Source organism: Gossypium arboreum, chromosome 5 (genome assembly GCF_025698485.1).
Source record: "Gossypium arboreum isolate Shixiya-1 chromosome 5, ASM2569848v2, whole genome shotgun sequence".
Classification (NCBI taxonomy): domain Eukaryota; kingdom Viridiplantae; phylum Streptophyta; class Magnoliopsida; order Malvales; family Malvaceae; genus Gossypium; species Gossypium arboreum.
In genome coordinates, this window is record NC_069074.1 from 42,343,073 (window position 1) to 42,361,422 (window position 18,350).

Genomic DNA, 18,350 nt, shown 5'->3' on the forward strand with positions numbered 1-18,350 from the left:
TTGACTTACCAAATTAAGCTTGAAGCTTCAAATCCCTAATTTTTTCTTTTTCTTTCTTTCCCCTTTTCTTTCTCTCTTTTTCGTTTCAACTATCTGTTTCTTTTCTTTTTGTTTTATTTTATTTGTTTTATTTGTTTTATATTATTATATTATATTATATTATATTATATTATATTATATTATATTAATATATTAATATATTAATTTCTTAAATACTAAGTATTAATATATATATTATACATACACATGGAATAATATTTTCCATACATTTGGCACTATTCTCTTTTATGGGTTATTTGCTAATTTAATCCCTTCACTTTTCTTTAGTCTATAATTAAACTTTTACACTATATTCAATCTAGTCCTTACACTAAATTAACATTAATTAAAGCTAATTCACTTAACTAAAATCTAATTAATCACTTAACTAGCTTCGTAATCGATTTTCTAAAATAATAAGCCGAAAACACGATTTTTGATACCCATAAATTTTCGGTCATTACATGTGTAACCGTATTAAACTCATAATTTGGTTGCTAAGGGTTTGAATACTTTGTTGTTAAGTTTTGGAAGGCTCGAGAGTGGTTTCACATCGAATCGTTACAAGGTGTATACCTGAAATATAAGAAAACGAGGTTTTGATAAAAGCTGAAAACTTCACTGTCGATGCCACACAGCCGTGTGGTAAGCCATATGTGACAACACAGCCGTGTGATTGACGAAAGGTCAGGCCGTGCGTAAAACACGACTGTGTGATGGCCAAGCTGTGGCCTTATAGGCCACACGGGCTACACCAAATTGGGCGTGTGGGCCCACACGCCCACGCCAAATTGGGCGTGTGGACCACACAGGCGTGTGGACCACACAGGCGTGTGGGCCCACACGAACACGCTACACGGGCGCGTGTTATTTGGGCTAGGCTGTGTGATCCACACGGCCAAGGTCAATTTGGGCGTGTGGGCCTATACGGGTGTGTGAACCTATTATTCTAAAATTTTTCGTAAGGTCGCACGGGTTATCCCAATAGACTGTGGGCCTACCGTAGGGTCGGTAAACGCTATCTAACCCTAAAACCAAGCGATGTGTTAGACTGTGATATGATCTTGAGCATGCCTATAATTGTATATCTGTATCTGTTTATATAAGCATGTTAAGTATGATTTGTCTGTTAATTCCGTTTGTATGATCTGATACTATAATTGAAGTGGGATGATATATATTTGGAGGAACTGTTCTGAAAGGTAGATTATACCTAATATCTGGCAGCATAGCTGCGTTATATCTGATATGTGCCGCATTTGGTACAGCATGGTGTGTAGGGCTGGGTGGGTGTTTTAAACCCCACATGGTGTGTAGGGATGGCCGGAGATGGTGTGTAGAGGCTGGGGGTAGGATCCTGATTTCTATTTCTGACTGCATATCTGTATTTGTATCTGAGATGGGCCAAGGCCCAAATCTGCATCTGAATCTGTAATGGGCTTAGGCCCAAGACTATATCTAACTGATATCTGTTATTCTGTATGTATGCATGCTTAACTCTGTTAGGTTACACACTGAGTTTATGTAAACTCACCATTTTTCTGTTCATCTGTACAGGTAACCCACAGTCTTAGGAGGATCGGAGCTGCAGAATCCCTCGGTGACCACATGTTCGGACTGGTTTAAATTTTAACCAATTCATATGTTCTAGTTTATTCTGGGTTTGTTTTATGTAAATTGAAATTTATGGACTGTTTTACTTTAAATTGGGTTAGACTACAACTGCAAAACACATTTTAACTTAGATTTTTATCAGAAGCATAGATTTTCCTAAACCTTGAACGGTTTTCTAAAAACAACAAATTTTAAAGGTTCCGCTACGAATTACGTTTTATCGTTAGATAAGTAAATGAAAGAAAGTTTTTAAATTAATAACGGTGAAAAATGTTACATGAACTGGAAAGGATTTTTAGTTTAATGACAACAATTTTTCAACTTATTTCATGTGATGCTTCCAAATTTAGCCATAATGTCTAGGCCGGGTCTGGGTTGTTACAGTATAAGTTTGTTGTATATATGGCTATTTTATAGTGATTATCTTTGCATATTTGGTTTATGAACATTGTGGAAAATATAGTATTGGAATGATCCAATTAGTAGTTTAATTGTGGATTGAATGGTTAGATTTTAGGTTGATTAAGCTTGGATATGCATATGCAAAGTGAGTTTTGAATGCTTAATTTTAGGTGCAATTGGCTTGTGTATTAGTTTTGAGTTTGGGTAAGAAAAATGGATTGGTCATGGCTTATTTTTTGTCCACACGGGTAGAGACACGGACGTGTGTCTTAGTCATATATGACACATGGCCAGGTGACACGACCATGTGTCTCCTGTATCTTAAATTTGCAAAAAGAACTCACACGGCCTAGCACACGGGCGTGTGGCTTGGCCGTGTGACTCAAGTCAGTATGCTCAAATTGTTCACACGACCTAACACACAGGCACAGGCATGTGGCTTGGCCGTGTGAACCAAGTCAAAGAGCTCACAAGTTTGGACATCGGCTAGGACACGGCAGTGTCCCTATTTCGAATACCCACATGACTTGAGACACGGGCGTGTCTCTTGACCGTGTGAGACACACAACCTGGCCATACGAGCGTGTGTCCCCTACACCTTTGAAAATTTTCAATATTTTCTAAAAAAATTCTTCAAGTACCCGATTTAGTCCCAACTTGTTTTTAATGTTTATTTTGAGCCTCGAGGGCTCACATAAGAGATGATATGACTGAATTTGATTAGTTTCTGATATGAAATATAGAAATGAAATGTTTGTTTATTTGATCTGTAAATTTCGATAATGCTCCGTAACCTTGTTCCGACGACAGATTCGGGTTAGGGGTGTTATATTAAAATTGTGCTTCCAAATAAATGTAGTCTTAAACTAAATGAATACCAAAATGGATAATAGTTTCAAAAAGAATAGTGTGTTTTCTATTGGGTCAACCCGTGATGCTCTATACCCAGATTCGACAATTGGGTCGGGCATAGGGTATTACAGTAAAAACTTGAAAAGATCTTACTTCTATCCTTTAGGTTGTGATGCCAAATCCTTGATGTCATGACATTGAGGTATTCCATCACTCTTGGGACTGAAATTTCAACAAGTATCATACTGCAAGTGAATTGGCGATGGAGTTGCAACATTGAGAGGATGGCGTCATGACATCGAGTTCTAGGTTGCGACATTGCATTGTGGAAGTCGTGACATCAAGGGAATTCACCACTGTTGAAGGATCTTAATCACTCAAGGGGCCAAAGTCATAACACCAAGGACTAGAGTCGTGACATTGATACTGCCAAACATATTTGAAAGTAAGTTGTTGGCAAGGTCGTGATACCAATGTCTGGGTGTCGCGACATCGAGGCTCAATGGGCTAAAATCTGCAACGTTATTCTTCAGTCAAAACAGGCGAGATTAATTGTTAAGTACGGGGCAATTTTGTCATTTTAGGTCAAAATTGTCATCACTATATATAACATTTTTAAACATGTTTTAAGGAGCTATTTTATTTAAGTTAATTTTAGTTTGTAGCTTGTGATGTTTTCTTTAATTTTTTTTCTGCAACTATGTTTTTCTCAACTCAAAGGTATGAGGACCTTCTTGTAGCTTTAAGTTTTTACCTTCAAGATTCAATAGATTTTAGTTAGTCTTTCATCCAAAGTTACAATTGAGTAATCAAAATCATGGAATCTTTTGTTTACTCTCCATCCCAACAAACAAAATCAAGGACTTCATGGAAAACTCTGAGCAAATTCTAAACTCCTTCAATTTTTATATTTTTTAAATTATTTAAATGAACTTGTTTGGGTATGTTTTTGGCATGTTTGTATCAAAGAAGTTGATGCTTAGTGATTATATTGAATGGTTGTGGTTGGAAGCATTGAAATCGATACCAAACGGTGTTCATTTTTATCAAATACAGGGTCCTTGTCTCGACAAGCAACTTTCCTTGTTGTAATGTCGGTCGACAGTGAGTTATATCACGATGTTGAGTGGCCTGAGGTCACGACATGACATACTGTTTAGAGACGTCCCAACATGGAATAGATGACGCCACAACATTGGTCTTAAACTTTTAAAACTTTTTAATTTGATCTTATTTCATGCTCGAGTTGTCAAAAGAGCTTTCGTAAGCTCAATTAAGGCATGGAAATGAGATATTATTTTATTTAAATCATTATTGATGTGTGCATACATGTGAAAATGATCATTTTATTGTGAATCTGACTGTAGTTGCTCCGATAACGAATGTGGCATCCCGTAGCTTGGATCCAGTGATTGGGTCAGGCGATGGGTATTACAGTATAGAAGTGAGAATAAAATTTTTCATGCATTCCATGCTTCCAATGCCACCTATATATATATGGGAGGGAACTCTCGTTTATTTACAATCTGATACTTGGTTATTCAATTTCACTAGTTTACCTTAAAATCATGTGAATTTTCATAACCTACTAAGAAGGAAAATTATAGTAGAGATCGTAAAGAGTTACAATATCATCTTAGAAACAATAAATAAGAAATTAGAAGTGAAGAAAATTGAAATAAAAGTGAAGGATAATGATGAAAGTGAGAAATGGATAGAAGAGAAACAAAGATGAGGAAGCTTTTGTGAAAAGATGTGAGTATTCATACTATCCTTATTTATATTTCAAAGTATTGGTGATAAGTAATAAATCATGAGTTATAATGTATGAAAACTATAAGGTTTCAAATGGGAAGAGAAAATGTGAATGAATTTATATGTTAGTAATATGCCAGCTTGAAAGACTAAAATTAAATAATAAAAAAAGTGTAATGTTTTGTATAATCAAATTATTTTTGATACGTACCAATATATGTTACCTGATATAAGTATTAAAGTGATGAAATAGGTGTTAAGAGTAATAGTAATAATAAGTGAAATTGTTTAATTTAAGTAAAATAAGTTAAATCCATGAATTGCATGAGAAATGAAAATCTAATGATTAATTAATCTCAAAATTTTATGAAATATAAGAATGTATTTGAATTGTGTATAATAAAATGATAAGAACTTATATATACTCAAACCATGGAAGAGCAAAATATTTCACTAAAACAGTTTTTGGACAGTAGCGGTAGTTCAACTTTGAAAATTCACTAAAAATTGTAGAAATTGAGTTAAAAGTTGAACCAAGTATGAAATTAAAGCTTAATGAATCCAATTTTTTATAGTAGAAATTATTTAAGCAATGGAATTATATATTATGAGATAAATAAATTTAAGTGAGACAAGGTCAAATTGATTTTGGGTTCCCCTATTTTGATTTTGAAAAATCATTAAAAATATAAAAAAATTAGGAGGTTAATTTATATATATAAATTATTAATAAGTCTATTTTCAAGAGAAACAAACGAAAACATTATACGAATACTAGTAATGAGATATCTAGTTTCGGGAATTTCAAATGAAATTTGATTATCAATCCTAAAGAATGAGATATGAATAAATATGTGACTATTGTGCGGTGGACTGCTTTGTTATGAAAGAATAGTATTAAGAGTTGTATAAATTTAAGTGAAAGTTAATGCAATAGGCCGAAAAGATGAGTGGAACATGAATGCAAAAGATGATTAACTAAAAAACATGTAGAATTCCTTACTCGGGTTTAGGAACAAGCTCGAGTAAGGGGTGTTACAACACTATTCTTCAAGTTGACAAGAATGCAAAAGATGATGATTTGAAAAAGGATTATAAGAAGCTTTTTTGTTTTTCATTTTTTTTATTTGTTAATTATTTGTTAGGTTTCATAGGAATAATTGGATTCCTCTATTAGGAAAGCTATTAGCGTGATTATGAATGAAGTTTATAAAAATAACATATTTATTGAGTTTTGGGGTTTATCAAAATCACATATTTACATATAATCGAGATTTAATTATATGTGTTTAAATATAATTATATTTAATTATATGTGTTTGAGAATCAAATTGATAGAAATTATAAATGTGGAGGGTTAAATTTATTGAATTATTTAGAATTAGGATCAAATTAATAGAATGTGTAAGTATTGATGACTAAATGTGTTATTATATCAGTTAGAAAAAATCTCCTCATCACTTTTGTTAACCATTTAATGGAGAGTTGCCAAAATTAAAACAATCTAAAATGTAATTGACCAAAATAAAATGATTTAAAACATTAATGACTAAATTAAAAATTTTCGTAATTTAATGACCAAAATAAAATTATACTAATAATTGAGTTACTAATTCAATAATTTACTCATGCTTTAAATATCGCCATCAATAACTTATTAGATTAAGAGTAGAGATTAATAATACCGAATGTAGCCCAACTCTTTATTATTGATAGGAAAGATGTGACATTTCGGACTCTACCTTTTGAATATTTACAAAAGAAAATGATTGAAGTTAGATTTTGTATAACTTTGACTTAAATCTTCCTGTTTTGTATCCCCGTTTTAACTTTCCTTTTTCAGATAAAAATAAAAAATAAAAAATTTTAAAGTACAATGATTTATTTGATTAAATCCTTAAAAATAGATAGAAAAGTCAAAATTTTTAATTTTGGGATGTAGCATATATATAGATTGTTATGTGAATGTCATGTTAGTAATTAATTAATTTTTAAAATTTAAAAGTTAAAAATATAAAATTATTTAAAACTAATTTTTTAAAAATTATTGAAAAAATAAAATTATCAAAATATTTTTAATATTTTTAATTTTAAAAATTAATTATTTATTAATCCGACATACACATAAATTATCACTATTAACAAAGTTAAAAGTTTAACATTTTCATTTATTTTTGAGTGATTTAACATTTCAAAAGTTAAAATAGAGAAAAAAATTAAAAAATAGCAAAAGAAATAAATCATTATGGGTTAATGGTGATTGAATCAAAATAGATTTGATACGCGCATGTACAATACAAAAGATTGGAGTCCCAGAAGTTGCAGGATAAACAGCTTCTACACATTAAGAAAAGAATAAAATAATAATAGCTTTGGTTGAATTTGAACATCCTATTCACCTTTGTCTTCATCTTCATCATAGTTGAAAGGTAACGGCACTGATTTGAATGCACGGTACTTCCCCACGTTGTTCAAATGCTCGTTTTCTAGCCTGAAGAAATTCCACATGCCACGTCGGATGATCTCCAAGCAAGCCACTATGGTCACCAACGTTTGTTTATGCAAATCAAACAAGTTGAAGTTGAACACTGACTGCAGCCACGCAAATCTCAGCACAACATTCAGAACCTGTTTTGTAATAAACCAACTTTGTTAGAACAGGTAACAGAATCAGAATTTCTTACCAAAATATTATGACTTTATGCTCACCATGGCACCAAAGTATACGCTTTTGTTAGGGATAAGGAGTTTGTCTCTCAGCCATCGGTTCTTCGACTTCCGGTGCAGGAGTCCCCAGTCGTGGACAAGGTCCCAATAAGTACTGAAAATTGCAGCAGCAACCGAGAAAATGACGGCTAATACTTTCCAGCTTAACCCCTTGTTAAGACTGTAAGCAGTTCTTAAGCAAAGGGCGACGATGGTGATGAAATATTTCAATCCGTTGTGTCCTTGCTCGGGGGCTTTCTCTTCGAACAAGCGACGCAGGCATTGAAGGAGGCGAGACCAGTACGGGATCACCGCCACAATGAAGCTGAACGTGTTGAATACATCGCTGGTGTTGCAGGTGTTTCGTCGGTGTCTGAAGTCTCCCCAACCGTAGTAGCAAATGTAGGACTCGAGGCTCCGAAGTGCTTGCACCTGAAACGAAAAACAAAAGGGTCGTAAACGTTTTATTATCAATGACCATTTTTGAATATAGTCTTGAATATGTCCAAACAGCAAGTTTCAAGTCACAAACCTGGCTAGTTAACTGATCTGCAAGGAAGAAATCTGGTAGAGTGACCTGCAGTAAAAAGTCGGCAACAGATTAATTTCACCACTCCAATCATCATTTAAGTTCACGAATTTGTTGATTCTATTACCTTGTAGAGAGGGGCAAAGATACAATGGAACGAACATGTTAGGAAGAAGAATCGGCTGGATCGATATAAGATGTTGAATGGCAAGAAGAGTATGATAAACATAATCTGCAGAGCAAAGAAGAAACCAAGAAATCAGTTGTTAATCTTACATATATATTAGCACAAGAATAGTTCCTCACATTAGGGACAGATTCAATCATCTTACCACCACCAAGATCAAAGGGATGATTTCAGTGAATGCTTCGTAATCCTTTGTTTTCGGATCCATCTCCATATCAAGATTTGAAAGCACACTAGTTAGTGCCAGCACTGCAATACCAAAGCTTACAAGCAGCACTTCTCTATAGCCTAGCTCAGATCCCTGCTTGAAACCGAATATGAAGGCATAATTAACCCGATACCGCCTCCATAAGTATACATTGGCAGCATACATAAGCATGTGTAGAACAATGAATCCAAATAAACTGCACGAATTTTGTAAAAGCTTGTCAAACAAATGGATTTAAATACCAAATTAACTCGAATTGCATGGAGGCAGCTTCAAACCCTACCTGTAAAGAGGGAACATGGTTTCCATGTACTGGATCCTTCCTTCCTCTCCCATGATATCTCGGGCACGAGCAATCAAAATAAGTGCTATTAGGAGAGCAAATGTGCATCCAGCAAAGAAACCTGAGAATAATACATGTATCTACTGAAAAACAATTGCTTACATGAATTCCTTAATACATATGTATGAAGTTGAAGGAGTACCAGTAGAAAATGTTATTCTATGTCTTTGTTTCCTAACTTTTGGTCTTAAAACGCTCATTCCTTTACTGCGGTTCGAGTTTGCGAAATGCTTGATGAATGTAACTTCTACTCTCTCCATAAGTTTGGTAACCTGTTTGATTAAACATGCAAATGAAGAGTAAATCCAAGGCATTAGCACCTTGAGGAAAGCTTCATTTTTAGTGAATAACCAAAGCTCTCACCTCGTCAGAGCTCCCTAGGTAAGAATTATCCACGGTATTCATGTAAGATTTCGTAGCGTTCCTTGAAGTGATCTGAAAGCATGAATAACAAAGTTGTTTAATAAAATGGGGTATATATATATACAAACATACCCATATACGTACATACATACCTTGTCATATTTTTTCATGATTTTTGAGAAGGCTAATGTGTTTAAGAAGCTGTTTGAACATCAGAAAGAATTAGCCATACGAATATGAAACAGAGAAAATGATGAAATAATCAATGTAAGCATCGCTTTTCGTACCTAAAACTCTTGAGAAGGCGCAGTTTTTGATAGAATGCAACAAAAGCTCGCTTAAGTTGGTCCTCAACTTTCTTAAGATTTTCCCTATTAAACTTCAGCTCAGTCTGCTTAGGTACGTTTAGAAAACCTTTAATGGTTGATCGAGGTGTCTCGAGAGTGTTGTTGATTTTAACACGGTTTAGAATTTGCAACGGAGCTGGTTTACGACCCTTAAGGTCATTGTTCACTGACTTTTGAACTTGAACAATTTCTTCTTTATCCTCATCTGATTCTTCATGTCTGCTTGGTCCTTCTTCTATGACTTCCATGTGTTCAGCTCTCCCTGCAAATGAGCGATAAACACGTTCATAAAATTGGGTCTCTCCCCTAAGTACTAAACATATATGTCTTGTGCTTACTGCTTGCCCTGGCACCAGCTGGAGTCGAAGCAGCTAAGGCGGCGGTTGAGGCGGCCACGTCAGAAGCAAGACGGGTCATCTCGCCGGACCTGTCTTCCCACGACCATCCTTGAGGGTTCTCCACTTTGATTCTGAAAGCAATCAAAGCATCCATTTGCTTGTTCAAGATCTCTGCCTCTTTGGTCACTTCTTCCACCTTGGACTTGTAGAACTTGTTCACCTTATTGAACTCATCATCCAATCTTCTAAAAAACACCAACTCGTACTCTGCTCCATCGTCGGCTTGCATAAGGAAAGTCGTTTCGTAGCTCCGGGAACCGTTACGGTCGACGGAGTTAACTAAAATCGGTTGCTCTTCGATATCCGGTGAAGACGGACTGGTGGGGTGGTTGTGCCTATGGACCAAACCACTGAAAGCTCGATACAGTGTGAGCTTTCGTTTCAGACCACCTGGGGTGGCTGGTGGTCTGGCCCGCTGCTTGAAACCATGGATTTCTTTTAAAAGGGTCTTGAGAAAACCATAGTCCATGTATGCTTCTTGCCATTCCGGCACCATTTGAGATGTAAATTCCTTCCCGAACTTCATGTTGCCCGGTTTTGGCACAGTTGGGTTGTTGTGATTTTTTCACTGTACAATCAGAGAATTGAAAGTGAAAATCAAAATTCTAGAAACGTCAATATTGAAAAATGACGGGTTCAACCATCGAAGGCAAGTTGGGTTCATTGAAAAAACTTGGCTGTATTTATAAAGGTAAGAACTTCGACCCATTCTCTTTCATTCTTGGTTAAGTATTGCTGCTCCGCCATCCAGGTAAAGAATTTTCAACTTTGGAGAACAGAAAATATCCTAGTCTGCGGTGGGCTACGTCTGGTTATCTTTCCTAGGGGATTATGAAAATATCTTCATTTTTAAGGCTCAATTCACCTTCTCTCAATTTCACTTACTCCATTTTTAATAGACAAGAGTTGACAGCCAATACATGAAAAAATAATGACTGTAGTTTAATTATATTTGGCAATACGTGGTGTTTTCTTTTAAATAAGTATGTTTTTTTATCAAATATATTAACATTAAACAATTGAAATAAAAATATAAAAAATATACATTAGAAAAATAAATAAAAATAGAAATTAGTTAAAATTATTAATATTATTATAAAATAATTTGTAAAGAAGTTATTTAAAATTTATTAAAAGTTATACAGACTGTACAAATTATAAGAATTTTTCCATTCATAAATTATAAGAAATTATTTAAAAAGTTTTCCATTCATAAAATCATTGTATTTGAGCTTTAATAAAATGCATTAATAATAAAATATTTAATAGTAGAATCAAAATGTTCAGTTATCTAATTACAGTCCGCAAGATTTTTGTATATTTTAATACAAACAATCGCGGAACCACGAATAAAAAAACTCTTATAATTTTCACAAAATTAAATATTTTACAATTTTAATTTTATTTAATGATTTTCACAATCTTTTAATTTGTTAAATTTTATGATAATTTTTACAACTTATTAATATTTTTATATTTTTAATAATTTTTAATTTTTCTATAAATTTTAAAAGTTATTTTACTTTTTATAATAATATTATTAATTTCAACTAATTTCTTTTTATTTGTCACATTTTTATTTTTATTTTTAATGTATATATTTTAAAGTTTTTATATATTTATTTCATTTATTATAACTTTTATGTTTATATATATTTGATAAAAAAGACACCACATGGCACTATGTGATTGGCCACCATTTTTTTTAACATTGTTAAAAAAGGATTAAAAAAAATTAAGGGAGATATACTTTAGGTACCAAATTGTGCAAAAAACAAATCAAGTACCAAAGTGAAAACTTGGGTATACTTTAGGGACAAATTGTGAATTAAGCTTAATTCGGATTCAACTAATATCATTGGATTCAGATAGGTGGTCGAACCGGCCAAGTCACTAATATTTAATTTTTTTGATTTAAATCCAATAAATTATTAGAAATTATAAAAAAATAACAAAATTTGGTTCAACCTATTTTTTAACTCGATTCAACTGGACAAATCAATTTATCTTTTAACTCTCTCCAAACTAGTATCCTAATTAAATCTCGTTTCAGTTTAAACAATATTAAATTCATCTCATTTTAACAATATAAAGTTAATAATATGAATATGTTAACTCGAATTCATAATAAATTAAAATCATAAATAAATTAAAATTATTAATAGCCCAGCCTAAAAAACACAATTGAAATGACGTTGAATTCACCTAATCCATATGAACATTGAGTGCATATAGGCCAATACATTATAAAATTATGTAGGTATTATTTATAAAAGGCTAACAACTTATATCTAAAATTCTAAAATATATATTAAATGTGTGATAATAAAAAAATAATATGAGTTGGTTGATAAATATTGAGAGCATTTGAAACATAAAAGTTGAACCCCTCTCTCTCCGACCCAACTTTTGACCTGCCTTTTTGTGCTGTAGCAGGTGAAGAAATTACTCCTTGTCTCATTCTGTCTTTTATCAAAGACCCTGTTTTTTTTTAAAGACTAAACATTCAAAGCCTAACTTCCACAAAAGCCTTTTCTTTTGAATATTCTTGTAGGCGCCTCGGTTTAGCTTTAAACTATTGCTACTCATCTGCCAAATCTTTGTTCCATTCTTGCCTATTGTTTATTGAAAATTTATTATTATTATTATTATTATTATTATTATTATCATTATTGTTTTACTGAAACATCAGTTTTATTATTAGGCTAAATTTTAGAAATATGCTGAAAATTTTGAAAAAATATGTTTTTTTTTTAAATTTATCGATTTATGCTGTTTTTGGAGAAAAAAAAGAAAATGTAACTTACAGGGTGCGTTCGTGTTTTCACTAATGTGGCAGTGAAAACTCGTCTTGTAAGACATGTTTTCACTTTGCTAATTTTTTTTCTTACGGTTGAAAATTAGAAGTTTGTATATTTATTTTTGTTTGTATTTGAGATAGACATGGTTATAGTTTTAAGGAATGCTTGAATTTACGGTGGTGACGTGGAGCTGGGTGACCTACAAATTTCATCTGCCATGTGGGTATAGAGCTATCACCCAGGAAGCCGGATCGCATTGCAACTCAAGGTCCCAATTCATAGTGATTATACGGTTTGATGTTGAAGTGTAACTAGGGCTTCAAGTTTACAAAGGTTATGTTGTCAAAAGATGGAGTATAACTGGGGTCGTAGTTGATAATGGTTATGCAAGCACGACAACAAGTTTTTTTCATCAAAAGAGGATGCCTTTTAAAACTCATACAGAAGTACGAGAAAGAAAAACACAGTGGTGTTTCAATATAATCAAGTAATTTGTTTTACCCATCTCCACCAAAGGCGGTGACCTCGTTACTATAACCTATAACAAAATTAGGGTGTAACAAGTTTTAGTAACAGGGTCACTGCCTTTGGTGGAGATGGATAAAACAAATTACTTGATTATACTGAAAGACCCCTGTGATTTTCTTCCTTGAACTTGTGTATGGGTTTTATAAAGCACGCTCTTCTAACGAGGAAAAACTTATTGTCGTGCTCGCATAACCACCGTCAACTATGACCTTGATTATGCTCCATCCTTTGACAACATAACTTTTGTAAACTTGAAGCTCTAGTTACACTTTAACCTGAGATTGTATAATCACAGTCAACTTGGAACTCGAGTTGCAAAGTGCTCCCGGTTTCTCAAGTGATGGCACCAAACCTAAAGATTTTTGAATCCTAGGACTCGTATATGGCATCTAAACAATCTGTAGTACGAATTTATTAATTTTAGCACATGCATAATATTTAATTTCAAATGCTGAAATAAAAAATCGATAATTTTAAAATTTAGAAACTAACCTCCTCTTCGGTTTGTTTATCTAAAGCTAGTTATTATCCTCGAGCTCGGTTAGTATACTGTTGTGTCTCGTTGGGTTACTCCACCTATTCAAATAATATTTTTTTTTAAATTACAACAATAAAAAATAAAAACTATAATGATATTATCAAATGAATTTTACCATATTACGAGTGGGAATTCGTAAGGGAGTTCCACTCGGAGGCGTAAAAATGGTAGTCGATACCATGCCCACGTGTAGCGACCTAATAGTCAGTGGTGTCGAAAAGCGTGGTTTTAGAACCCTATTTCCATAAATTGAGATGTTTATAGAGTTATATTAGGAGTGAATTAAATTTTGGTAAGGTAATTTTGTCGAATTAGTGCTTAATCAGGGTACATGGATTAAATCATAAAAGTATCAAAAGTTCAATTGTTAGTAAATCATAATGTAGAACATGACTAAGGGACTTATAAGGTAATTGAACTATTGGTTTAATAATAGTCGATGGTAACAAGGAGTTTGATGGTTAAAAATGTTATAAAATTTGAATTTAAAAATAAATAAAATTTACTAAAAACAAAAATAATAAAATATAGATAGTGGAAAAAAAGAACAAAACATTTTCATCTCTCTTCATGCAACCGAAACGAAGGAAATGAGAAGAAGAAGGTTCGACCATGGAGTTTTATGTTTCAAGTTTCAATTTGGTTAGTCCAATTTAAACATTTTCTTGTGGTTTTTATGTTTTTGGAATCCTGGAAGCTTAAGTTAGCTGACCCATGTCTTATTTTTTGATACTATTAAAGATTGGAGATTTTACCATTGTTGAATAGTTGAAGTTTTAGATGTCAATTTGATAGATTTTAAGTTTAGAATTGAACAAGGACTAAATTATAAAGTCAATTGATGACTTTGTGCAATAGGGGATAAAGTGCACAAATTTAAAAATTTATGGTAGAAATGAAAAATAGGAAGTCCAATAAGGACTATATTGAAACCAACATGAAAATTGGAGGCAAGATTTGAAAGTTATGTTAGTCCCGATTTTAGAGACTAAATTGAATAAAATAAAAAAGTTACATAAATTAACAATTGAATGTGAAAATGGTTGTATATTGATAATTTTTTATGTTTGTCTTAATCCATAGCTAATGTTAACTCGGATTCCTCGAAAAAGAAAGGAAAAGACAAATTCATCGACAAATAGCTCGAAATTTATGGTTTGTTTTTCTATAATTCGAACTATCTTGTAATTACTGCATATTGACTTGTTTGTGCATGGTAAGAATGTAAGGTGAGATCATTTGTTAAAATGAGATGTATTTGATTGATTTGAATTGATTAATGATTATAAGGACTAAATTGAATATATGTGAAAAATGTCTATGTTTATGCAAATGTGAAATTGAATATATAGTAAGATGATTTATTACTTCCATATGTTGGATAAATGTACTAATGTGAATTAAGGTATTGGTTGATAATGGAATATGTAATGAATACTATATTAACTGTTCGGGAAGAGTTGGATATAGTTGGCATGCCATAGGATAGGAAGAGTTCAGGGTTACTTTGACTACAAGTAGATAAGGCACTGGGTGTCAATTTGCTTCAATTATACTGATAAGACACTAGTGTCAAACTTATTGATAAGTGTTGGATGCAACTATTTGCTTTAGATTTATCCGATGAGGCACTAGGTGCCAAACCGGTGTGTTGGTTGGATTCATGTATCCGTTTGAGTCCTAGTCATGTTAATAGGGAAATAAATGGTAAAAATAAAATATTTGATATTGAAATAATAAATGGATATGAAATGGAAATGGAATGGAAATGGAATTGTGAAATATGAAATTGTGGAATGAGTTGAGAACATTGATAAATTATGTTCATTGAACTCATGAGTTTGGAAATTGAGATGGAATATGCCATTATATGAATTGAGTGATCAAATGGCAATATGAAATGTAATTGCCATATCTTAATATTAGTAAAATGTGTTAGATTTGATCAAAAAATGTGAAAAATGGTATAGATAATATGTTATTTGCAAATTATTATTCATTTTAATTTATGCATTTAAATTAATTTATGTTATGCTTTAATGTTTGGATTATAGAAATAACACTAAATTATACTCAACATACGCTTTTTTTTTCTGTGCATAGGCTAGGTACTTTTCGATTCGATCGTTAACCTCAGCATATAGCAGAAATCCCAGACTCAAGTGTTGGTGATGTTTTATTTTGGGCCATGACATGTACCTAGGGTGTCATTTCTATAATGTCTTGTTTTGGATTCTTGTTGCCATTTTGAGAGTAATGTATATTAATGTATATAAATATGAATGGAAGTGTTGGGAATGGTCATGTTAATGTTATCTTGTTTAAGTAATTTGACATATATACTTAATGGTCTAATTGGTGAGTAGATATTATGCTAAAAGATGTGTTTGGTTAGTACATGGTTGTGAAAGATATGGATGGTATATTTGTGTTGAACTTGTAATATTTGCTAAGTTTTGGTGCATGTTGTTATGGTTGAAATTGAGTTATTTCAATATGTTTTAAAGGTTAAATGATTTATGCTTGATTGAATATGGCGAGGTGCCTTTGAAGGCATATCAGAATGGTTTGAATTTGTATTTTGTTTGATTTTGAATTGTTAATTGAGGTGCCAATTGTGGCATATTGGTTAGGCACTTAGGATGGTTGTTAGAAATGATGTTTTTGGTATGATTTTGATGCTGTTGAATTGGTTGAGATATGGTGTAATGTTTGCTTGTGGCATAAGTGAACTAGGGATATAAACCTTGTTTTAAAAGGTTTCTTTAGGTACACATGGCCTGATACACGACCATCACGGCCTAATACACGACCGTGTGTCATATACAGGCATATGGCACGATAGTGTGGTCTGTAGGTTTTGGATGATTTTTTATACACAAGGCCCAGCTACACTGTCGTGTGACATCTTTTGAATATTTGCACTTTTGACCCACACGGCATCAATGAGTCACATGGTTATTCACACGACCATGTGACTCCAGCCACACACGCCATCAGGTTGTTACATGACTTGTCCACATGGCCGTGTGTCTCATCGCACACGGCTTTAACCTTTTACATAGTGAGAGGGCACAACTGTGTGACCCCTGTTTACAGAATTTTCCTATCTTTTTGTTTTTGTTTCAAATTGATCTCTGTTTGATACCAGGTTGATTTTAAGCTTCAGTAAGCTTGATATAAACTCAAATTTTGGTTGTAATGTTTGTTATACTTGATTATATGAGATATATTGATATTTAACTAAGATTTTGAACTATAATTCAGATGTAAATGTTTCATAATTATTTGTAGCATTCTGTTACTTGGGTTCGACGATCAGGTCAGGTAATGAGTGTTACATTTAGTGGTATCAGAGCTATAGATTTAACCGATTCTCTGACTAAATCGAGCTTAGAATCAAGGCTAGAAGTACATGTCATAGTTTAGTTGGGTTTGAGTCGAGATTTAGATGCTGGTTATTATGTTTCTATTTTTATAGTTAAAAGATGTCAGAGAATCTGGAAATGAAGTTAATCAGAGTATTCATAGTAGTGGTCACTCTGTTGAGAATGAAATTAGGGTTGAATCGGTAGCACCAAGTGTATATTCAACTGGAGCTCAACAACATAGGGTTGATAGAGATGGAAACGAGGGACAAGGTGCTACAAAATATACTTTGAGCTATAGCTAATGCTCTTTAGAAAGTGGTGGGAGCTACTCCTATGGTAGTACACGTGCCTATTGTTCGACGGGCCTTGATTAAGGAATTGTGAAGGTATGGTGTTGTTGAATTTTTGGGTTTGAAAGGAGTTGATTCCTCAACCACTGAAGTTTGGTTAGAATCGACTAAACGAATTCTGTAACAACTTGAATGTGCCCAGCAAGAATGTGTAATCTGTGTTATTTCTCTGCTACATGGAGAAACATATACGTGGTGGCAGATAGTTACACGCCATGTACCTACTGAACGAGCTGATTGAGAGTTCTTTCAAGCTGAGTTCCAAAAAAAGTACGTCGAAGAATTATACCTAGAAGATTAAAAGCAAGAGTTTTTGTTATTGAAATAGAATGAGATGTTTGTAGCTGATTATGAACGTGAGTTTCTACGACGCAGTAAATACGCCTCTGAATTTGTGCCTTTTGAAGTTGAAAGTTGTAAACATTTTCTATGTGGTTTGTGTAACGAAATAAGAGTACAACTTTTAACACAACAAATTTCAAAGTTTATTGATCCAATCGAGTGAGAAAAAATGGTGGAGCCAGCTTTGGGTCTTGACAAGAAAATTTAGCCTACTTGAGTTGCTAGAAAGCTAACAGGAACTGCTAGTTCACATCTGTTACCTAAAAGGACTAAAGATTCCCGTGGAAATTGGAGATCAACTTTAAAGCCTGATAAATATGAAAGAAAATGATATTGTTAACCATCTGTGTTAGTGGGTAGTGTGCGAGGTCCTACTCAGGATTTTGATGTACCGAATTGTGAGCACTACGAGAAAAAGCATCGAGGTGAATGCTAGAAGTTGTTGCGAGCCCGTTTCTATTGTGGATCGTTGGAACATTTTGCTTATAAGTGCTCAAGAAATGATAATACTGTTCCTGTCCCTATTGAGAGGTCTACACTTGTAGCTAGGGGGTCAAGGGACTAATCATGGTAGTTCTGTATCTAGAGCTGGTTCAAGAAAAGGAAACGAAGTAGTTGTTTATTAGTCAAAGGCTAGAGTGCTGGCTTGAGCATATGTTGTATGAACTCGTGAGGAA

At 33.2% G+C, this 18,350-nt stretch overlaps 1 protein-coding gene across 1 annotated transcript; it reads right to left on the reverse strand.

Moving 5' to 3' along the window:
* Positions 1-6,905: 6,905 nt before the first annotated feature.
* LOC108451868 (phosphate transporter PHO1 homolog 3-like) lies at positions 6,906-10,612 on the reverse strand. The gene is made up of 11 exons (XM_017749560.2): positions 9,684-10,612; positions 9,286-9,607; positions 9,151-9,199; positions 8,999-9,070; positions 8,778-8,907; positions 8,576-8,696; positions 8,230-8,488; positions 8,025-8,129; positions 7,901-7,945; positions 7,372-7,800; positions 6,906-7,290 (listed from the first exon to the last, which is right to left on the reverse strand). The coding sequence occupies exons 1-11, from the start codon at positions 10,267-10,269 to the stop codon at positions 7,054-7,056; spliced, it is 2,355 nt and encodes a 784-aa protein (XP_017605049.1). The 5' UTR covers positions 10,270-10,612; the 3' UTR covers positions 6,906-7,053.
* Positions 10,613-18,350: the final 7,738 nt, after the last annotated feature.